The sequence below is a fragment of the Sander vitreus genome, chromosome 13, assembly GCF_031162955.1.
Source record: "Sander vitreus isolate 19-12246 chromosome 13, sanVit1, whole genome shotgun sequence".
In the NCBI taxonomy this organism is placed as follows: Eukaryota; Metazoa; Chordata; class Actinopteri; order Perciformes; family Percidae; genus Sander; species Sander vitreus.
The window spans coordinates 26,530,516-26,551,182 of NC_135867.1; the positions used below are offsets into that span (position 1 = coordinate 26,530,516).

General features: G+C 41.9%; 1 protein-coding gene across 7 annotated transcripts in view; it reads right to left on the reverse strand.

Moving 5' to 3' along the window:
- arhgap32b (Rho GTPase activating protein 32b) overlaps window positions 1-20,667 on the reverse strand; it is a 127,261-nt gene that overhangs the window by 17,524 nt on the left and 89,070 nt on the right. For 6 of the 7 annotated variants that reach the window (XM_078265405.1, XM_078265402.1, XM_078265404.1 and 3 more), the window contains one exon: window positions 2,334-2,483. In XM_078265405.1, coding sequence (XP_078121531.1) covers window positions 2,334-2,483 — 150 coding nt within the window. Of the gene's footprint in view, window positions 1-2,333; window positions 2,484-11,195; window positions 11,461-20,667 lie in introns of those variants that run through there. The other variant, XM_078265407.1, reaches the window with a different exon arrangement.

A 20,667-nucleotide genomic window follows, 5' to 3' on the forward strand; every position in this document is an offset into this window, starting at 1 on the left:
GTTCTAGCTGATGTAACACTGTAATCAGGACACCATTATCCTCCCACTCTGTCAATGAGACCATCACGTCATATCACCTACCAGACACAGCGCTGCTGAGAGCCCTGTAAATCAATGGAGCTCCAGCAGTTAGATGTAGGTATGGACTTTAGCCCGGCGGCTATTACCTTAATTACAACCAGAAAGGCTGGCAGAGCTGCTATTTACAGATAATGTGTGGTGTGTATTTTAGAAGATGGTGCATGATGACTTTCATCTAAACTCCATTAGCTCATTAATTGGAATCAAGGAAGCAGCAACAAAAGCATGAAAATAAGCACTGAGCTCTGGCAGCCATGATGTCACTGGTATATGTTCATAACATAACCACCATCCGGACGGAGATACAGGACTTTAAAAGGTGCTCGGGTTTTTTCCCTTCTGCCATAGTAGCCCTGAAGGCACCGACCAAATTGCCTCTAAACTATCAAGTGTCGAAAATTCCTTTGTCATTCAATACCTAAAGGCAGCTACACACCGGGCCGATGATCGGCCGTTGGACAGTCTGGCGAGGTCGGTGACTCGAGTCTGTTCGGTGTGTTCATGCCGTCGTCTGTTGGAGGAGCTGTCCTCCTTCATTTTGGCCGACCTGACATGCTCAGTCAGAGACAGGGCAGTCGGGACTCACCTGGAAATGGCGAGCAGGATGAGCGTGACTAGAGTCTCTCAAAATCTGATGAAAATCTTTTAAACTGACCTTTGTTGATCTGAAATGAAGACAGATTCAGCAACTGCACGGCCTGTTTCTCTCTTAAAATGTTTTCAGAAACACGTTTCGGTGAACTTTAGTCCAATATGAGATCGTATTCTGAATGAGTCGCCATTAATGGCCGGTTGAAAAATCCAAAATCTGGAAGCAGCAGTCAGACCCACATGACGCGTTCATCCAATCAGCTGCCGATTTTCATTTTTGGGCGACAATACAGATTAGCGCCGCCTGCTGTTATGGAGACGTATTACGTCTTGTCTCTTCGGTGTGTTCTGAGGCACTTTTTTGACCAACTCGGGGAGACTGATCAGTCCAACTGCCTTTTCTGCCGACAGTCGGCCATCTGGTTGGTCTGTAACGGCCTTAGGGAGTAAATCTCATCAGCGTCAGTAAGCCAATAGCTTCTACCAAGATCTAATAACGTCTGTGATTGGCTGTCTAACGTTACTCATTTACAGAGGCACGCAGGAAAAACTCTGTTACACAGAGAGACGGGCTCACGTAGTAAGAGCTGAAAAATAAATAAAAAGATTTGTGCCGTAATGTGTAATGTTTAGGGCTGTCAATCGATTAAAAAATGTAATCTAATTAATTACATACTCTGTGATTAATTAATCGAAATTAATCGCATACATAATTAACGGTGCCTGAACCGATACATTTTAAGAAAGTAAAAAAAAGAAAAGAAAAAAGAAGGGTACTAAACAACAGTCGGTAACATTAAAGAACGGCTTGTTTATTGCTAAGGCCATATGGTCAAAATGAAATAATTTAATAATAATGTATAACAATAACTTATTTCACTAGTAAATTGCTGTTGAACGACAAAAACAACCATCAGATGGGAAATGGACATTTACAATAACTTCAAATGCACCACGAGGCTGTAGTTTACCAGTTTCATTGAACGCAGCGTCTGTGTTGTTTCTCCAACGGTAGGTGCAGATTGTTACATCCTGGTGTTGAATCTTCTACAGTAAAACACAGTCACACTTTACACCATTTAGCGTTAGCTGTCAGCATTTTAACCGTGTTTAATCCAGCTACTAGCTAGCGGTAGGCTAACGTTAGCTGCTGTCGAGTATAGTGTTAACTAGCGTCACGTGCAGCGGGGTTTGTGTTGCCTGTATCGTTTGTTTCAGAGCATCAGAGAGAAGTGCAGACATATCAGTGGCACCAGATTTCGGTAGCCAGGGTTGGCAGGAAGAAGATTTTTACAAGTAAATGTTCCAATCAATGATCCAGGCAGAACATTCTCGTCTCCGGTTCAAACGTCAATATGGAATGGATTAATCTGCGTTATTTCTTTTAACGTGTTATTTTTTTCTCAGATTAATTAATCGAAATGAATGCGTTATTTTGACAGCCCTAGTAATGTTGTAATATCTTTTTGTTTTATAAAATTTGTATCGGAAACAGGTATCGAAGTCACGGTATTGGCAAATAAAGGCCTGTTCTCTCTGCCGTAAATCAAGGTCCTGCTAATTTCAGGCCCTGGCCACTGAGACTTTATGGTGTTAAGAAAACCAGCCTTAATGGATCCAGGGAATACTTCTGCTCTCAGGTGTGTCTGCATGTTTCTCACCATCATGTCCTGAGTTGAGGAGGTGTTCTCCCAGGTCGCAGCCGAACACCCTCTCCCGGAGGATGCCCCGCTGCTTCAGCTTCTGCTTGGTGGGCCGGGACTTCATGAAGGTACGCAAGAATGTGATCAGCTTCCCGTGCTTCTTAGACACTGAGGAAGGAGGGAAAGAAAGAAAGGACACATCTTAGATATCTTGCACAAAGGTTTACTAATCTACAGTAAGTGTGGGTTTGACACCGGCTCAGCTTTCACACAAGGTCTACCCACGGACTAGAGCGAAACCCCATACAAGCTGCTCGGGCTTGTCCCATTGTGCATTTCAGCTTCTTTCTAATGCAAACCCTTCCTTTATGCATGTTTCCTTGAGGCGGAGGCCTCGTTCTTAAATACCACCTCCCAGGCAACTACAAAGGAATCCTCCACATCCAATACCAGTATCCTCCGCTGCCCTTCAGAACGAGACAAAACAAGGAGCAGACCTACTTAAAAACCCAAAGCGCTTTCATCAGATACTATGTCTGGGAAAACGTTTGTAAGCTTCTTAAACTACGCACCAGTTGTTTTTCTCTGCTTTAGAGAGATGTCGAAAGAAGGGATGCACTAATATAAAGATTTGGGGCCGATACCGGAAGGCTATCAAGTGAATCAAACAATCTGCATTTAGTGGGGGGAGGAGGAGGAGACATTTGTTCACTGGGGAGATGAAAGGAGCAGAGTGTTTTCCCACTCTTGGGTCAGTTTACTTGACTCGGCTATATGAAATTAACTTCTGATGTCTGACGAGAGCATTTTCCTTTAACTGAGAAATGAGTTCAGTTTAAAGCGACGCTATGCAGTTTTGACCATTTCTTTTTGCTGGCAGGTTTCTCTATAGAGCCCCCCCTACAGCTTCAGAATAGATATTTGGCAGCTCCTATGTTTACTCGTGTCTGACTCCTCTCTCGGTCAGTCTGCTGTTTCCTCTTTCTCTGTTCCTCCGACAATGCTTTCCTAGCTTTCTGCTTCTTTTTAACCGGCTCAGTCATGACGATAGTGTGAAAACCTCCATCGCTACCTTGTTAGCTGGTTCCTGAATGGGCGTATGTGTGCAGTGCTGTGACGTTTCGTCGTCTATATTGCGATGTGCGCATGTGCGATAGTCACATCACAGGATGTTGCGATGTTGACTTCTTTGTTGCTTGATAAAAAAGTAAACTTTCACTGTTCTCCTTTTCCATGATTGTTAACGGCCGACCCTTCCCCTTTAAGACAGGTGGTCATGTGACTTAACGTTAGTCCGGGGGGGGGGGGGTTGTTATGGGAAGTGAGGCTCTCCCGTGTGTAGAAAAGTACCGTAAGCGGCAGCTGCCGCTGACACAGTGATGCACATGCTTTTCCATGGGTAGTGAAGCTACAGTAGTCAGTGTTTTATGTTCGCTGCAAAGACAAACTAAATCACCTGATTAATGCAACGTAATCACGACGTCTCCCGGCCATTTTTCACCGCAGAAAGCTGCTACCAGCCAGGAAAAAGCTAACATAGTTAGCCTAAAGAAACAAGGCGTCTGTCCCAACTAACGTTATGGTTCGGAGCTGGAAACATAACACTAATCTACAACAGCAGTCTGTTTCTGATAGAACGTCATTTACACTGATTTAAGTGCTCTTGGTCACACAGTTTGTTGAAGAGTGTGACATGCAGGCTCTGCATGCACAGCAAACCAACAATCATGATCAATTTTAATCAGTTTATCAAACAACCAAAGCAGGCCCCGCTAGTCGACCACAACCTGACATTTAGAGGAAGCAACATGCATTATTAATATTCACTTTAGCCTGGATTGATATTATATGAATACAATGGTGTCAGTCAACCAGTGCATTTCTTCCTAATTTCCCTCTCCAAAATCACTTCAGAAGAGTAATCACAGCCTTACTTGCTTTGGTTTTTGTAAAGTTCAACAAAGACTGGTTCACATTAGAACATTTCCTTTTTCATTTTTATTTTCTTTGTAGATGCCCTCCCCTACAAAATCACCCCAGTAGTTGAGAATTATTTAGTATTTCTAAATAGGGCTATTTATGTCCTCTTGTAAAAATTTCTTTTTTTCATATCGCAGGGGAAAATAATACCGCAGTGTAAGTTTTTTCCAATACCGTGCAGGCTTACCGTGAAGCAATTCGTTACATGGCCAGACCTGATATCACGCGGTACTTCCTGATGCTGAGGCCGGCAGCTCGCCGGCCCAAAGTTGCGAGGGTGGTTTTTCAGCTCACAGGCGCTAGGGGGGAGCGAGATGACCACCATTCAACTCCAAAGAAGTCATATAACCATTCCAATGACTCCCAAGCTGTTCAGTTAAGGTAAATTAAGCTAAAAAAAATATGGCATAGTTCCCCTTTAAGCCGTCTATCATTCAAAAATCGGATTTAAAAAAAAAATGTTTTTATCATAATCAGCAATAAAATAAAATACGTTTTCCACTGACTGACCGAAGATGCCAATCAATCAAATGTCCCGGTAGATCTGCAACTCTCTGGAGATTATTGATCAAAACAGTTTGACTGCAGGGTTAACAACAAACTACGTCACCATCATTACACTATACTTACTCATTTGAATATTCAAGTATATTCTTATACTGTGAAGAACAGGACCCTAGAAAAACTCTTAAAACAGCATCAGTTGCCCTTTTCTCTGTTGTTTCCCACTGTAAAGCTTTCCATTTAGACCTCAAAGAAAAATACAACGCGACCCCTCCAATCCACTCGTCATTTTTGTCTCTCTGTTCTCTTGCCAGTTCCTGTCACTAGTTGTCTCTCTTTGATCCTCTGTGGACACTTGCATCATGCTGCATTTCACACTGCCTTTGACCGACAACTTGACCTATTATAACTTTACGCTGCAGTCTGATACTCTTGCAGTTCACAGCCCAACTATCCTTTCTCAATCCCCCGGGGACCAATAAAAGAATGTGGAGCAGTCAGCAGGCACCCAGTCCACGCTCTGACACATTTAAACTGTCTCACTCAGGGGAAAAAACAACAACCACCCAGAAACGCTTGCCTTATTAAAAACATTACCCATTACCTATGATCTAGGATCATTGTGAATTGTGTTCCTTCAGCCACACCACATCTGGAAAGAAACACGAAATCTTTGAAAACAAAGTGATCACACCAACATCTTCTGACTGACGCGCTCCAGTGGAATAACTGCTGTGTTGCATCAGTTTTTTTAGTTTATATATTTCAGGCCACATTCCTATATATACTTTTATAAACACAGTCACGATCCTTCCACTTCTCTGTGGATTTTTTTCACAGACTTGACATCATATTTACTTAACCTGCTTCAAAATTCAGTCCAACACACACACACACACTTTAAAGCATTATTTATAATTCAATCAAATAAATAACTAGTCTTTAGAGAGACAGTTTAAATGTGCTGTGCCAAGCTGAGCTCCGCTTTGATTGCAATACAACTGAAAGTAGGCCAGTGCTTACCAAACTATCTCCAGGAACAAAACAAGCTGAGTTAAAGACTCAGACTGAACTGTGCGTTTGGAAGATAACAAGACAATAAAAGTGTCATTTACTCATTACTCAGCCTGATACTATGCATGGTGTCAGCATGATACTATGACTCAGACTTGCACAGCATCATGAAGCACACATATGTGCTTCATGATGCTGTGTAAGTCTGTTATGAATATCATTAAGAGCCAGCCACTGTTTGAGACTTGGCTCTCTTGCCCAGAGACCATTAGGTAAAAAATTAATGAGGCTGCCTTTCGCATGCTAAATGAACATTATGGAGTAAACTGCGTGCAGCAGATTTAATTGACAGTCCATTGAGTGCATTTAGAATGCAAACATCAAGACCAGAGAAAAACAAATGAGCTGATGGGAAGGGAAACTAACTTTGGAGCTGAATTGTAGAACAGAAATATACCTATGCACACAGTAACAGTGCATGAAGAAATGTCTCAGAATTCGGAACTATGTGCAGTGGCATGCCTTACTTTTGCATTGCTAGTAATGTTTGTGGCACCTGGTTTTGACAAAAAAAAGAAGAATGTGTGGATTGATTTTTATCCCTTTTTTTTAAACTCCTAAAAGTGATGTTATATTGGTGCAGTGCTGTTTGACGTGTCAGGGAATGAGTTACTGGGTAAAAGAAAACACTGTTCCGGTTAACACTAATTCGCTGTTAAGCACATGATTAATAAATGAGGTTTAGACTTGGTATCCAGTCTTTACGTCTACCCATCTACCCACTCCGCAAGATTACGCACACTGTGACAGATTTTCTTTTTTGTAGATGATAATCAAATCTATTCTGCCAATCACCGTTTTCTAAAGTTGAATTATTTTTGGCTGATGCTCAACACACACATTTTAAGTCCACTTGAAGGGAACAATTTACAGGGCCATACATATTATAGATGCAGTTGAATACATAAACAAAATCATGGGCCACTGGCATACAGCAGGTCTTCATGACATTAAGCATATCCCTCTGTTCTCATAAGTAACAGTGTCTTCGCCATATATGGCGGCTGCCTACGATAGCAGACAAGAGCACAGTACTTGCTAGCTGTTTAGCCCTCATTTTGGGCATCCCTATAGTCAGCACCTATAGCCTAGCTCTGGGATGGTGTTTAGGAGTGGTTGGTATTTAATGACCTCGGTCAAAAAAAGCTTCCTCCATGCTAGGATCAAAGGTGCATGCAACCCCCAAAACAAACACTTCACTGGACTCCTCATTGATCACAACATCTGTATCGGCAAGCAGGTGTGAGAAAGTATCAGAGTTACTATTGCAATGCTGAAACATTGATGTTTTACACACACGTTTTTGTACATTCTTACTGAGAGAGAGAAGTGGTTTGGTATGTCTTCTAGTATTCAGTATTATTTCACTTCAGCGTCTGTCCTCTCTTGTACTCTAATACACCTGGGAAAGAATCTCTATATCTTCTGCAGATATGTCCAGACATCCAGCATGCATTGCATCCAAGAGGGACATCTGATAAACTCTATGAGAAGTATCTCAAAATAAGCAAACCATCGCCAACACAGATTTCTAACTACCTCCCTGCTCCAAGTAAATAAATCCTGTTTGAAATAAACTTGGGAGTCCTGGGTCTCTATTGTGTGCTGTTTTTAATGAAGCAGCACAATCAATTCAGAAGCAACAGCCGGCCTCTGCGCCAGCATCCGCAAACAAGAGCCGCCACCGTTCCATTTCGGGGAAAAGAGGAGCTACAATTCAGCCCTCAGGGAGAAATTCCCTCTGTGCTGCTGTAGCACAGACAAAAGCGCTGAGGCAGCTTTGTTTACTCACTGTTAGGCATCAGAAAGGCCCTTAAGTGTCATGTAGAGGAGGAGGGCTGACTGTGCAACTGTGTTGGCTTACACTGACACGTCACTTTTATAAAGGAAACCAGACTGACTGGAACACGTTAGGAAGAGGAGTGCAACGAAAAGCAGGACTCTCCAGAGGACAGACAGAGACTCCCGTCTGCTTACTGTCAGGGAAGGTGGGAGTTGGAGGGCCAGCAGCTCTTGCATGCTAGCCCGCTCAGCATTCAAACTGTCTCTGACACACTCACTGCTGGAATCCAGCTGGGTCAAAGGGATTCAATTTAGGACTGTGGGACTGATAAAGCCTGAAAAGTTCTTTAACATTATTACAGTATTTATAGCTTGCGGGCGCTTAAAGGGGTATTCCAGGGTTTGGAATTCTTGCAGGGGACACATTTAGAAAATAATGTGTGCAGCAGAGGGTGAGATTGTCCCTAGTATGTCACAGGAAATATTATATGACCGTTTTCACTGGCTGAATACCATGCCTGGTAAACGGAAAAAGACTAACATTAAATGGATATTTGCAAACATCACAAAATCTGATGGTATAGCTTTTTTCTCTTTCACATTTGCCAAAGATCTTGTAAATGAGAAATAAAAATGATTTATTTGGAGGCTAACAGTACGCAGACCTCCTTTGTGCCCTATAGTTTTGACATGTGACACACTAGAAAGGGGGTGGGGACCCAGATGTTCACAGCTAGGGAAATGAGAGCCAATAGCCCATGCCTGGCATTTGCATCAACAGAAGATACAATCCAGATAGGATGAAGCTAAAGACGTATGAAGGCCTGAGGAACACTGACAGCTTTCAGTTGCAGCCCTTAGCTGACTGTGTGACTACAGTTCGATGAGGCTTTTCCCCAGGAGAGCTCAGTGAGAGGCTGGGATACGACCAGCAAAGAGGCCAAGCATTACAGCAGGAACAATTACAGACGTAATGGCAAACATTATGCTCCGTTTCCCCGCTCCAATCCAAAACCGACCGCCTCATTCACTTCAGTTAACTATGGGCTTTCCAAAGGACGCAGATTGGAGGAAAATCCTGACTTCATAGCAACACAAACAGAGTGTCTTTGCTTCCTAAAGTGTTTAAACATTACAGAGCCAATCAGCAGCAGACTCTAGGCTGAGATATTTGATACAACTACTGTGCGTGCCAGTGTTCCCTGAATACACAACCACCAGCAGGGGTGACCACGGCTCCTTGGGGCTTCACAATGCTCTCATCACAGCTCAGCCTTTTCACTTCAGCCAGCACTCCCTCCACACTCAACAGCCACCCACACCCATGTAGGCAGCAGAGCGGGAAATTCAAACTGCCCTCTTCGTCACTGATGTAGTTAAAAATCATAATGTGAATGGGTTGGATAGGATTACATCATCCATCTCAGAAATCTACATGCTGTAGGAACAAGGGTTTTGGCTGGAATGGAATCTGTTGATGCTTTTCCAAATGGACCAAATGTGTTTTTACTGTGGTGGGTCCAAGTAAAGTTAGGTCTCTCTGGGACCCAGAAATGCCGAAAAAGGAGAAGTTGGACAATCATGTAAGTAGATATTGTGAGTCTGAGAAGGTCTGAGGTTGCTTTTCTAGAGTGGTGCATCTTTACAGCCACTTAAAAAACTCATAAAGCCAACTTAAAGCTATAGTGCGTAGTTTCTGTCCCCGCCATGAGGAATTCTAAGTAATGACAACAAAACTGTCGGCGCATCCAAATGATACAAGCCTGCCATGATCACCCCCCCCACACACACACAGAGTTGCTAGTAGCCAAGGAGGACACAGAGGATTAAAAAAACATGATGGACTCTTCACTCGGGTTTCTGCGCGGGAAAGTCACAATCTTCTGAACATAGCCATACTGAGAAATCCAGAGAGAGTTGTGTGGAGCTGATAGTCTTAATTAGCTTTGTAGCAACTCATTTGGCAATGGCTTGAATGTAACAGACGTTCATTAATATCAAAAAGTTACGTACTAAAGCTTGAATGGCTATTATTAATCCCGCTTCCCTTTCGCTGTCACAGTTGTCCATTGAGAGCTGACTACCACAGATATGTTTGCATTACTTATCAAACTGAAAAACAGAATGGAACACTGGGACACACTGTGTTAACACCCATTAACAAATCCTAACCCTCTCCCGTTGTTGTTTCTGGATGGCCGTTTAGTGTGTAAACAACAGAGCAGTGTCTGCCTATTAAAAGGCAGACTCTGACCTCTGTTTGGACACGAGAGCCTAAGTGTGCGCTGATAGCAGGAGCAAAATGCCTTATTGTTCAATCTCTCAATGCACTGAGGGAAGAGAGGACAGAAGGCCACGTCAGCTGGGCCCTGTGTGGTCTCACCCAGTAATTGTACCAGATGGTGTAACTGTAATAGAGTTATACTGTTACCTGTATCGGAAATGCCTTCAATACTGTCTAAAATTCTGGTATCGGCGAATACCTGAGTCCATGTATGATCCAATACCACTTATACTGTTACTATATATACTGTTATACTGTTCTTTTACAGTTATGACTGACTGTCATACTAGATAATAAAATAAAGCTCTATGGTATTCATTGTATTTGTTAATGTTTTACAAAGGGTGTCTGGCTCCATATGCATATCTCTATTTATTCTGACGTTTTCAGCCCTCAGGCCTTCTTTAAATCAACAGTTCATATTAAGTAATTATTGAGTTTAACTTTTAACTGAGCCATACAACAATGATAGCAATCATATCACATTCATACAGGGTTAGTAGTATACAGCTGATTAAAAAAAATTTATATATATATATATATATATAATAATAATAATAATAATAATATATATTTAAATATATATATATATATTTTTTTTTTTTACACAAATGTCAGTGATGGAGAACTGAGGTCATTTGACTGTCTGGTGCTGTCAGAGCAGGTTTGACTTTCCTCAGCATCTCAACTATGACTCTGGTGTGAGGGCTGCTTTATTATACAGGGATTACTGTTTATTCAGATGCTTAACAACTATACATCCTGTTAACTTAACGTTATATATTGCACATGTCTAACCTCTTTCTTTGCTAAACAAACTCAATATTCCAAAACTGCATTTCAAAAAACGGCAATGCTTTTCTAAAACTGCGTTTTGTACCTTCTCAAGTTTTCAACAACAGCCTACGATGTTCTGACATTAGTGGTCAATTAGAACTACTTTAACACTTCAGGGGCAGTTATTATTCACATTCAAGTTTTTTTTTGAGTTAGTTATATTTTTCCTCTAAGTGAAAAAGGTGGAGTCATATGAAGAAGGAGTTAAGGAAGTGATATTTTCCACACACTACTTTAAGACCTAGGAAACCCTTTCTATCATTCAAAGGGCAGTCTTTTCGCATTATTTATTGCAACTAAAACACGACACGTGCAGCATAAGCATATTTTAGGAAAAAGGGTGTAGCCTACCATATCCACGAGGGGATACTGTAGCGAATATATAGAATTATACTCCAAAGTCAAGCACATTTTCTTACCTTTGCTCCATAACACTATACTTGCTTTGACGCTTTATGACAGGATTTCAAAACGGGTCCAAAGTACAACGCAGTTTTTAAACGTTAATTCTCGTTTTCTTTCTAACCGTGCGCCTGAGCGATATAGCGCTAAAACCTCAGATAAATGTCGCAAAAACAGCGAGGTCCCCTTGACCAAGTGAGACAGACGAGTAAAAGTTTAGCTAGACACAACGAGCACAGCATCGGCTCTGCTCTGTCGGCTTATCCACACAGAACTCCGCTTCAACGGATTGGTTTACAAACCCGCATATGGTGCCTTCAGGTGCTCTCGCAAATATAGTAATTACCGGTTGTAAATACCAGTGTAACACAATTGAGGGTTATTAAAGCAAATCTTATACTTGATCAATATCACGGCGTGGGTGGTCCCAAAAAACTACTTTTAGTTGATATACAAAGCGAAAATACGTGACGTCCGTGCCTGCAGTCTGTGCTTTTTCGGTTTCAGGGAAAACACTCCCCTAAGTATTCAGATCCTTTACTTCAGTAAAAGTACTAATACCACACTGTAGAAATAATCTGTTACAAGTAAAAGTCCTGCATTGGAAATGTTACAACAGTAAAAGTATGTAAGTAAGTATTAAAAGTAAAAGTAGTCAATGCAGAACTCTCCTCCCATTGTAGAAAGTGTAAAGGATCCAACCAGTTGTGTTTAATGGTCTAATCATCTCAGCTGGACTTGTAGCCGTTATATTGTTGGATAGTTTGATTTATAATAAAACATCAGATTTATAAACTACATGTGTTTTGTGTGAAAACATCTTAATGTGTAAAGTAACTAGTAACTAAAGCTGTCAGATGAATGTAGTGAAGTAAAAAGTACAATATTTCTCTCTGAAATGTAGCGGAGTAGGAGAAAGTGACATGAAAAGAAAAGACTCAAGTAAAGTACAGGTACCTCAACATTTAAGTACAGTAATTGAGTAAATTTACTTAGTTACATTCCACCACTAACAATGTGCATTAACAATGTTACTGATGTTTGTATGTACACATTCCTATTGGTCATCAGTTGCTCACATAGAGTTCATGTCCTCCTCCCTTAAAGCGCACTACACTCCTCCGTATTTATTTATTTGCTGACTTGCACGTGCTCGATTCTACTCTTCCCGACAGCATTTGAATGCAGCACGGGAGTCAGGCAGCCAAGAGGCAAGCTGGTGGTTTAAACAGTGGAAAACACCCCTCACACTGCACACACACACTACACATACACACACACACACACTACACACACTACACACACTACACACAAACACACGATACTACCAAGCAGCATCACTGCTTTTCTTCTCTGTCTAAACAACATATAGGATGGCCTTGCCTTGACTTTAAATCAGCTCTCCCTCTGAGGGCCCCCCCCTGAAAGCATTGTCTTATTAATTCCTTAACTAGCTTAGTCCCTAAGCAGACATGTTGAGTCAAATAAAAGTCAAACTAAATTTGTTGGTCCAGGATCACAAGACTGGAGTCAGACGTTTCCAAAGCATGTGATCGCTTCAACCTGACAGGCTTTTACCAGGTTACACAAAGACAAACATTTCTTTTTGGCCGATGCACGTTGGTTCTGATATATTCCATCTTCAATGGTGGAAAGTAAGTCAGTACATTTAATTAAGTACTGTACTTGGGTACAATTTTAAAAGTACTTGTACTGAGGCCCAAAGAGGTAAAATTATTGTATTTCACCAAAAAAAGCAAAGATTCAGTCCAAATAACAAACAGCTTTCTCTCATCTAACCACTCGACTAAACTACACAACAGTATATAAAGTAGGTCAAACTAGCCCCACCTCAAGCAGTTAGAAACAAAAAAAATAATGCTGCTGATGCATCAGTATTAATCTAATAATGTCATATATTATACATCAGTCACCACTTCTTCATTTTTGCAGAACCAGTACTCTCTATACTTTAAGTAAATTTAGCTGATAATACTTCTGTACTTTTACTTAAGTAGGATTTTGAATGCAGGACTTTTACTGGTAATGGAATATTTTAAATTTGACATTGTTTTATAGGTACTCTTACTACAGTAAAAGATCTGAATACTTCTTCTAACACTGTGCATCTTCAATGTGTATGTAATGTCGTGGTCTATAACATTGCCTCCCCCCGCAGGACTAATTCCACAATCTGAGGGAAATTACTGACAAAATCAAACGAAGATCAAACCCCTTAGTAGGAATACCCTGTTAAGAGCCGACAGCAATCACTCATCTCATCTAGTCCGCAACATACCAGTGGGACAGTTTTTGCGAGTCAGAAGAAATTGTAGCACCACAACTGATTTTATGTCAAAAGCAGCCCATTTAGCGCACCGTTTTGAACAACGAGGATATGACAAATCTGATATTACAAAAGCATGGGATAGGGCAGATCGCGCCTCACTGTTGAAGAACAAACTTAAGTCACATACAACACCTAGAGTATTCTTTTCGACCGGCTACACTCCAGAAGCAGGAAGAATGAAAAATGTTATTCGCAAGCATTGGCATGTTCTGAATGTGACTCGACACTCAAAAACATATGCGCCAATCCGCCTAGGTTTATATTTAGGCGTGCAGCAGCATTCGTGACTGATTGGTCCATTCAGATATGTCTAATCCACCTCTGACCACTTGGCTCCCGAATCCACCTTTGGGTTTCTATAAATGTGGTAACTGTGCGCAATGCTCCAACTCGACCAATGCGAAGGAATTTTCACATCCTCGCACTGGCAAGAAATACTCCATCTCTTCATTTATTAATTGTAACAGTACACATGTAGCGTACCTTCTAAAGTGTCCCTGTGGACTGGCGTATATAGGCCAAACAAAACGTCAACTCAAACTAAGAATATCTGAACATAAGACAGCTAACCGTACCCAGAATTTAAGATATGCCATGGCGAGGCATTACAAGCAGGCCAATCATGGCTCCCCTGCATCACTGAGGTTTTTGGGGAATGGGTGGTGATATCATTAATAAACTTCTATGCAGGGAAGCGTTCTGGATACATACACTTTACATACATTTAATTAGGCTCCGAGCGCCGACAGCAGTGAAGGCCCTATGGAACTGAAGGAATTATTTTCTGCAAATGAATTGGCTTTTTGAGGGGCTTAACATATTCAAAAACTCACCAAAATTGGCAGGCGCATCAAGTCTGGTGAAAATCTACATATTTTAAAGGTTTTGGGAATAGGCGCACAGAAATGTCTCGCTAGCGCCCCCTAGCTATTTTCTGTTACTTAAAACGAACAACAACATGTTTGTTCTGTGCAGCAGGGATCATAGTTATACTCCGTGTCCTACGCTATCAGTGACAGACCAAGAAACAAGGTGAAAAGCTAACTTTTGTCTCCCTGAACTGGTCATGGGCAGGTCTGAATAAACAAGACTTTTTCTCTCCTCTAATTGTGCTTTTTCACTGTTTGACACGATACCTTGAAAATGAAATCATATGAATTCAATATGTGAGGCATTGTTAGAACAGCGGGAGGCACTTTAGTAGTCAGAGACATGGCAGAGAGAGTAAGGCCTCATTCACACAGCCTGCTTCGGCCGCCGACGGTCTTGCGAAAACGCAGGTCTTCCCATTCATTTTGAATAGGGGTAGTGTGTTTAGGCTGCGGCGAGGGTTGCCGCAGGGGGGAGACTCCAAAAAAACGTAGCGTGTCTGTGGCGAAAAGTTGAGGCCGACTGATTAATCGGCCGATTTTTGGCATTTTCTTTTTTACATAATCGGCATCGGCCAATATCCCAGTATATCAAGCCGATTAATAGGCAGGCGCATCTGCGGGCAGCCTAGTGTTAAAAACATGAATAGGCGACATTTTTTACAGCGCATCCAGACCAGCTGCCTCCAGCCCCTCCCCTCGTGAAGTCTTGCCGTGTGTCTCGCGCAGTCACTTCAGGCTCAGACGCTACCGTTAGCAGTAGCATGTTGCTGTGTTCTTGCCTTGGGGTTAACTGTACTAATAAACCGTACAAAACACCGCGGCCACACCGCTGTGGAAGCTCCCCGAATGTCATTTATCAGTCTGGTTGTTACCCCTGTCTGTGGCAGTCTCATCCACTCCTATAACGGAGCTAACTGGAGCTAACCGCTGACGGAGCTAATTGTTGCTAACAGAGCCTTCAGTTCTCCGTGCCTGTATCCATTAACTGCATCTATGGACTCGAGCACGAATAAAACCCTTAATTTTATTAAATTGGCTGGACGAGTTTTAAATTCCAACTAAGAGTTGTTTGAATGACAGAAATCTGCTCAGATGAGATCCTAATGAGGACAGGACATGTAACAGTAGGATCCCCAAAACACAGATAGAACACTTCAACAAATGAACAATGATCTAACAAACAAGGTGAACAAGAACTGACTTCAGAGAGCCCTAGTCTGATGTGATTCAACAGGAGTTAGGAGGAAAGTGTTGAGATTAATAAATAACATGTCACTTTCTGTGAAGCTTGCAGATTTGTATTCTCAGAAGTTTAATAAATGCTGCTAAGTGCACTAAACTTTATTTTTTCATTGAAAAGTTTATTTGACAAAGTTTATTTTCTTCTTACCTGTTACGTTTATTTAATATATTTTTCATACATTATTTATACAATATAGTACAGTATGTTTTTACATTATACATTTGTAATTGAAGTATACAAGTGTAGATTGGTGAAGTGTTCAATAAATGTTTTTGTTGAGAAATTCTGTGTATACAGTCATGTGAACAAATTAGGACACCCATGCTAAAGTTGACTAAAAAGAGGAATAAAAAAAATCATCTTTTGTTTGTGAATGAATAATGTATCGTAAATAAATAAATGTTCTTCCTTAAAATACAGGTGGCATAAGTCAGTACACCCCTATGTTAGATTCCCATAGAGGCAGGCAGATGTTTATTTTTAAAGGCCAGTTATTTCATGGATCCAGGATACTATGATCCTGATAAAGTTCCCTTGGCCTTTGGAATTAAAATAGCCCCCCACATCATCACATCCCCTTCACCATACCTAGAGGTTGGCATGGTTTTATTTCAGTTAGCCTAATAGCTGGTTTGATTTGCATTGAGAGATGATCTTATGGAAAGTACCCCATGCCAATCTCTAGGTATGGTGAAGGGTATGTGATGATGTGGGGGGGCTATTTTAATTCCAAAGGCCAAGGGAACTTTATCAGGATGCATAGTATCCTGGATCCATGAAATAACTTTTAAGTATTTTAATACACCAAACACGAGCTCTGAACTGCCCGGGAGTGTGTGTAACAGCTGAATGTTTCCTGCAACAACAAAGCACTCTCTATGTCTCGCTCCTCTCTTTTCTTTCTCTCTCTCCTATGAAATAAAGCTGCCTTCAAGTGCGCTCGTAAACGTCGAGATCTATAAACGATCTGACGGAAAACAGCAACTGTGAAATAAACAGTCTAGTTGCGGGTTAAAGAACACAACAGGACGTCACACAAATGGGCCATTTGTGACACTCCCACACCACCGGATCACTGTTTCCCTGTCTGAACGCAGCCTACAGCAGCAGGTGGAGTCCGCCTTTAGGACCCAAGACTATTAGCAACGTGCTGAAAAACACCAGTCACCTATACAGGAAGTAGTGAGCTCCTGCCCTGATGTCATATATCATATAACAAGAGGAGAGCTTTGTGTTGGATCAAGTATCATACAGCTGCTATTTTGCATGGGTCTGAATAATCTCTTGGGATGTGGAAAGAAAGAGGAAGTGGATTTTGCAGCTGAATGCCCACTTCATTGTACAAGCAGGCTGTTTGAAACGGAAACATGGCTGTAAATGTGAATTCCTACCTGCCATTTAAATGCCTGGAAGCTTTTTAGTAATGACACACCAATGCGACAGATCACAACAATGATACAATACAACTCTGTGTAATGAAACTACAGACATTGATAGTAAATCTTTTCTCAGGAAGTCCACTAAAAGGAGTAAAAGAAATGATTTGTGCTTAACGCACTCACTCAGTTTACAACACAGCCTGAGTTGTTACTATGTAATCAAAAGCAGCAACCCCCCCCCCCCCCCCAAAAAAAAACAAAGGTGTGGCCTACAACAAGAGTTTCTTATTGAAGCTACAGAGGAAAACGTTACACAAGGGACCTTGCATAGTTTCACAGCCCAGAACCAGAGCACCAGGAAATGATCCGAGCTCCTCAGGAACAGGAGGACAAATCTCACTCTGTCTCACACATTTTCTCTCCATTTCCCGTCCTCTCTCCCTCACATAACCAGCTGTCTTGGCTCATATACGCTCACAGCTGCCCAAATCACTGGTCCCCAGACGTGACGGAGGCCTGCACTGAGGAGGGGAGCAGAGGGGGCTCCTCATCTGGGTCAGTGACTCGTAGGTCTGTTGGGCCGTCCCAGGAGGAAAGAAGGCTGACTGCCTGTCCTTTTTTAACCAAAGCTCACAACTCTTTATTTTCACATGGGTGCCAACAAAAGAGTCTATTTTGACTGTGAAGAGAGTAGTCTCTGTTCTCAGATCCACTAGGGTTAGGGATCGTTTTGATTTGAACAATGCTGATTCCAATTCCGATTCTTCAGTTATGTCCCAATTCGAAGGCTGCATTCGTAGACCGATTGCGTCACACCGACTAAGGCTGGCCCATTTAATTTAATTTTCGAAGGCTCCTTCAAATGCGGTCAACAAATGTGGCCTCCTTTTATCGAATTCGGAGGACCCAACTGTTGTATCCTTCGCAGCCCCAGGATTCAATCAGAAGCACAGGCAAACACAAACGCTAACAACAAATATTTCTTTTCTTTTTCTTACAATTTCCGTCTGCTATTTTATTATTACATTCACTTCTGAGAATGTTTTAGATCAGAAGTTAACTGTGTAGATGTCGAATATAGACAGCGTTATGAAAATGTATGGCAAATAAAAAATTTGCTCCAAATTTGCTTCGGCGTACGAACTCCAAAAAACTGCCCGACGCCAGCAAGCTCTGCGGGAGTAGCTAGATATGTGGCCGGCCAGTCCTGCTCAAAGACCCCGCTGAGAGCTGACTGGAGCTCTGGGTCTCAGATACAACAGGTGTTCACATGTAGGCTACATGAGGGTTTAGTATTCTTTTTCCTCTCTCTTTGAGACACTTGACCAAAATGATAAAATACAAAGAACAACTTCTGGCTCAGTTTCAGTGCTGTAGTTAACGTTTTGATCACTTATCAGCTACAGCTGTCAAGGTTGCTAGGCAACAGGACGCAAACAGGAAACGCTCTGCAAACCAGACTGGTCTCATTTCGGAGACCGCTCGGTTCAGCCTTCGTGGGCTTCGAAGGCTGCGGCCCGAGGTAGACTTCCAAGGCTGTGGCCGCTGAAGGCTGCAGCACCTGAATTGGGACACAGCTTTCCTCTTCGATTTCGGTCCATATCGATCCCGATTCATTGAGGGATGGAGTCGAAACGGGTCACACGCTTATTTCCCAGATAAAAAAATGATTTTGATTAACACAACAAGCGCCTGGAAGTACGGTGGTGGTCGCCACGGAAACCAAACTTGCACATGTTAGATTTGGAACCGATGATCAGATTCAAAACCAAATTCTTCCGAACGATTCCAATAAAAAATTACGATTCCATTGGAATCGTAATTTTTTAAACGATTCCAAGTTGGAACCGGTTCTTGATTACCAATCCTAGAATCCACTGCAACGCAACCCAAGCACATGGAGCGAAGGGCCAATGACTCAGAGCTTCTATCATCTCCGGTTGAACTGGAGCAGTGCAGTGTCTTAACAATTTCCATCGTTTGGCTGAAAAAACAGCAAAGGTTAGTGCGGTGAGCAGAGTGGATCAAGGCAGAGAAAACACATTTTTCCAATGCTGTGTGGCTCCCTGCAGGAATGTGCTCTTTCAGTCGCCATGGAGAGGGAGACAGAGATTCTTACTGTTGCACGACAAAGCTTAACGCTCAATGGATGGGTTTACAGGCCCCCTTCATTGTAAAAGGATTAAATAAATCAAGGCCGGTCGAGACCTAGCGCCGCGGCAGGGGTTGCCGTGGCCTTTCAGCTTCGACCAAACAGACACACACAAACACAGCTGGCCCCTGTCCAGACATAGGGTACATTCAGCAGCTCCGAGAAATGCTGTAGTAACCTGGCTCACCCCTGAAGTCATTTACATACACCTTGGGGGCTAAAAAAACTGAAAAAAATACAGGGGGGGACCGGAGGGATAAGATTGTTCTCTTTTGAGGGCAACATTTGAAAAGCAGGGTTTCATTTTTACACCACCACCAACTAATCCCAAAACCTTTATATACAGTATTTTTTGTTGTTGCTGATGCCATGCAAAACATTAATTCTTACAAAACCCCGCGCATATCCAAAATACAGCAGTATGATTAATAGAATCTTACAATGCAGAAGGAATCTGCAGGACTTTAAGTAACAAACTTAAAGTGATGGTCGGAGTAATTTCACCCTAGGCTGCTTTGCACCTTGACCTCGAGCCAAACAACCCCCCCCCCATAAGCTTTTTTCCCTGGTTATAACGTTGGTCGAGTTAGTGTTATCAGCTGGTTAGCTTAGTGCAGGCGCTAATGGATCCACGTTTGTATCTCGTAAATTACCCCACTAATAATGCCTGGAATGATATCAAACTTCTACAGTAGTACAAATAGTTTCTGTACTAATAAAACGAGGCATTAGAAAGTTTGTAACTACACCAGAAGTATATTTAAATAACACTTGCCTGATGGATACTCCTCTCGGCTGTTACTGCTCTATCGTGCACTACTTACATACTACTACTACTGCATACTTCTGGTGTAGTTACAAACTTTCTAATGCCTTGTTTTTTAAGTACAGAAACTATTTGTACTACTGTAGAAGTTTGGTATCATTCCAGGCATTATTAGTGGGGTAATTTACGAGATACAAACGTGGATCCATTAGCGCCTGCACTAAGCTAACCAGCTGATAACACTAACTCGACCAACGTTATAACCAAGGGAAAAAAGCTTATGGGGGGTTGTTTGGCTCGAGGTCAAGGTGCAAAGCAGCCTAGGGTGAAAATACTCTAAACCATCACTTTAACAGGGAAATATGGTCATTGATGGCAACGAGATTATAGCTATTTAAAACACACACACACACACACACACACACACACACACACACACACACACACACACACACACACCAAGAAAGACCTATTTTCAGAGTACTGTGTCATACATGCTCAGATGTGGATCAAGTCTTATTGGTCCACTAACAGAGTGTAGAGATAATGTGGATAAGTGTGTTAAAAGTCATGGACAGGGCAATCTGGTATGTTGTGGAAGGTCCTCTTGTAATGTAACACGAAAAAGCAAAACAACATTTTCCTGTGTGAAGAGTGAATATATCCCAAATTGTAAGCTCCTGTCACAGGTTTTAGACTAGTCGTATTAGATTCACACAGTGCAAAC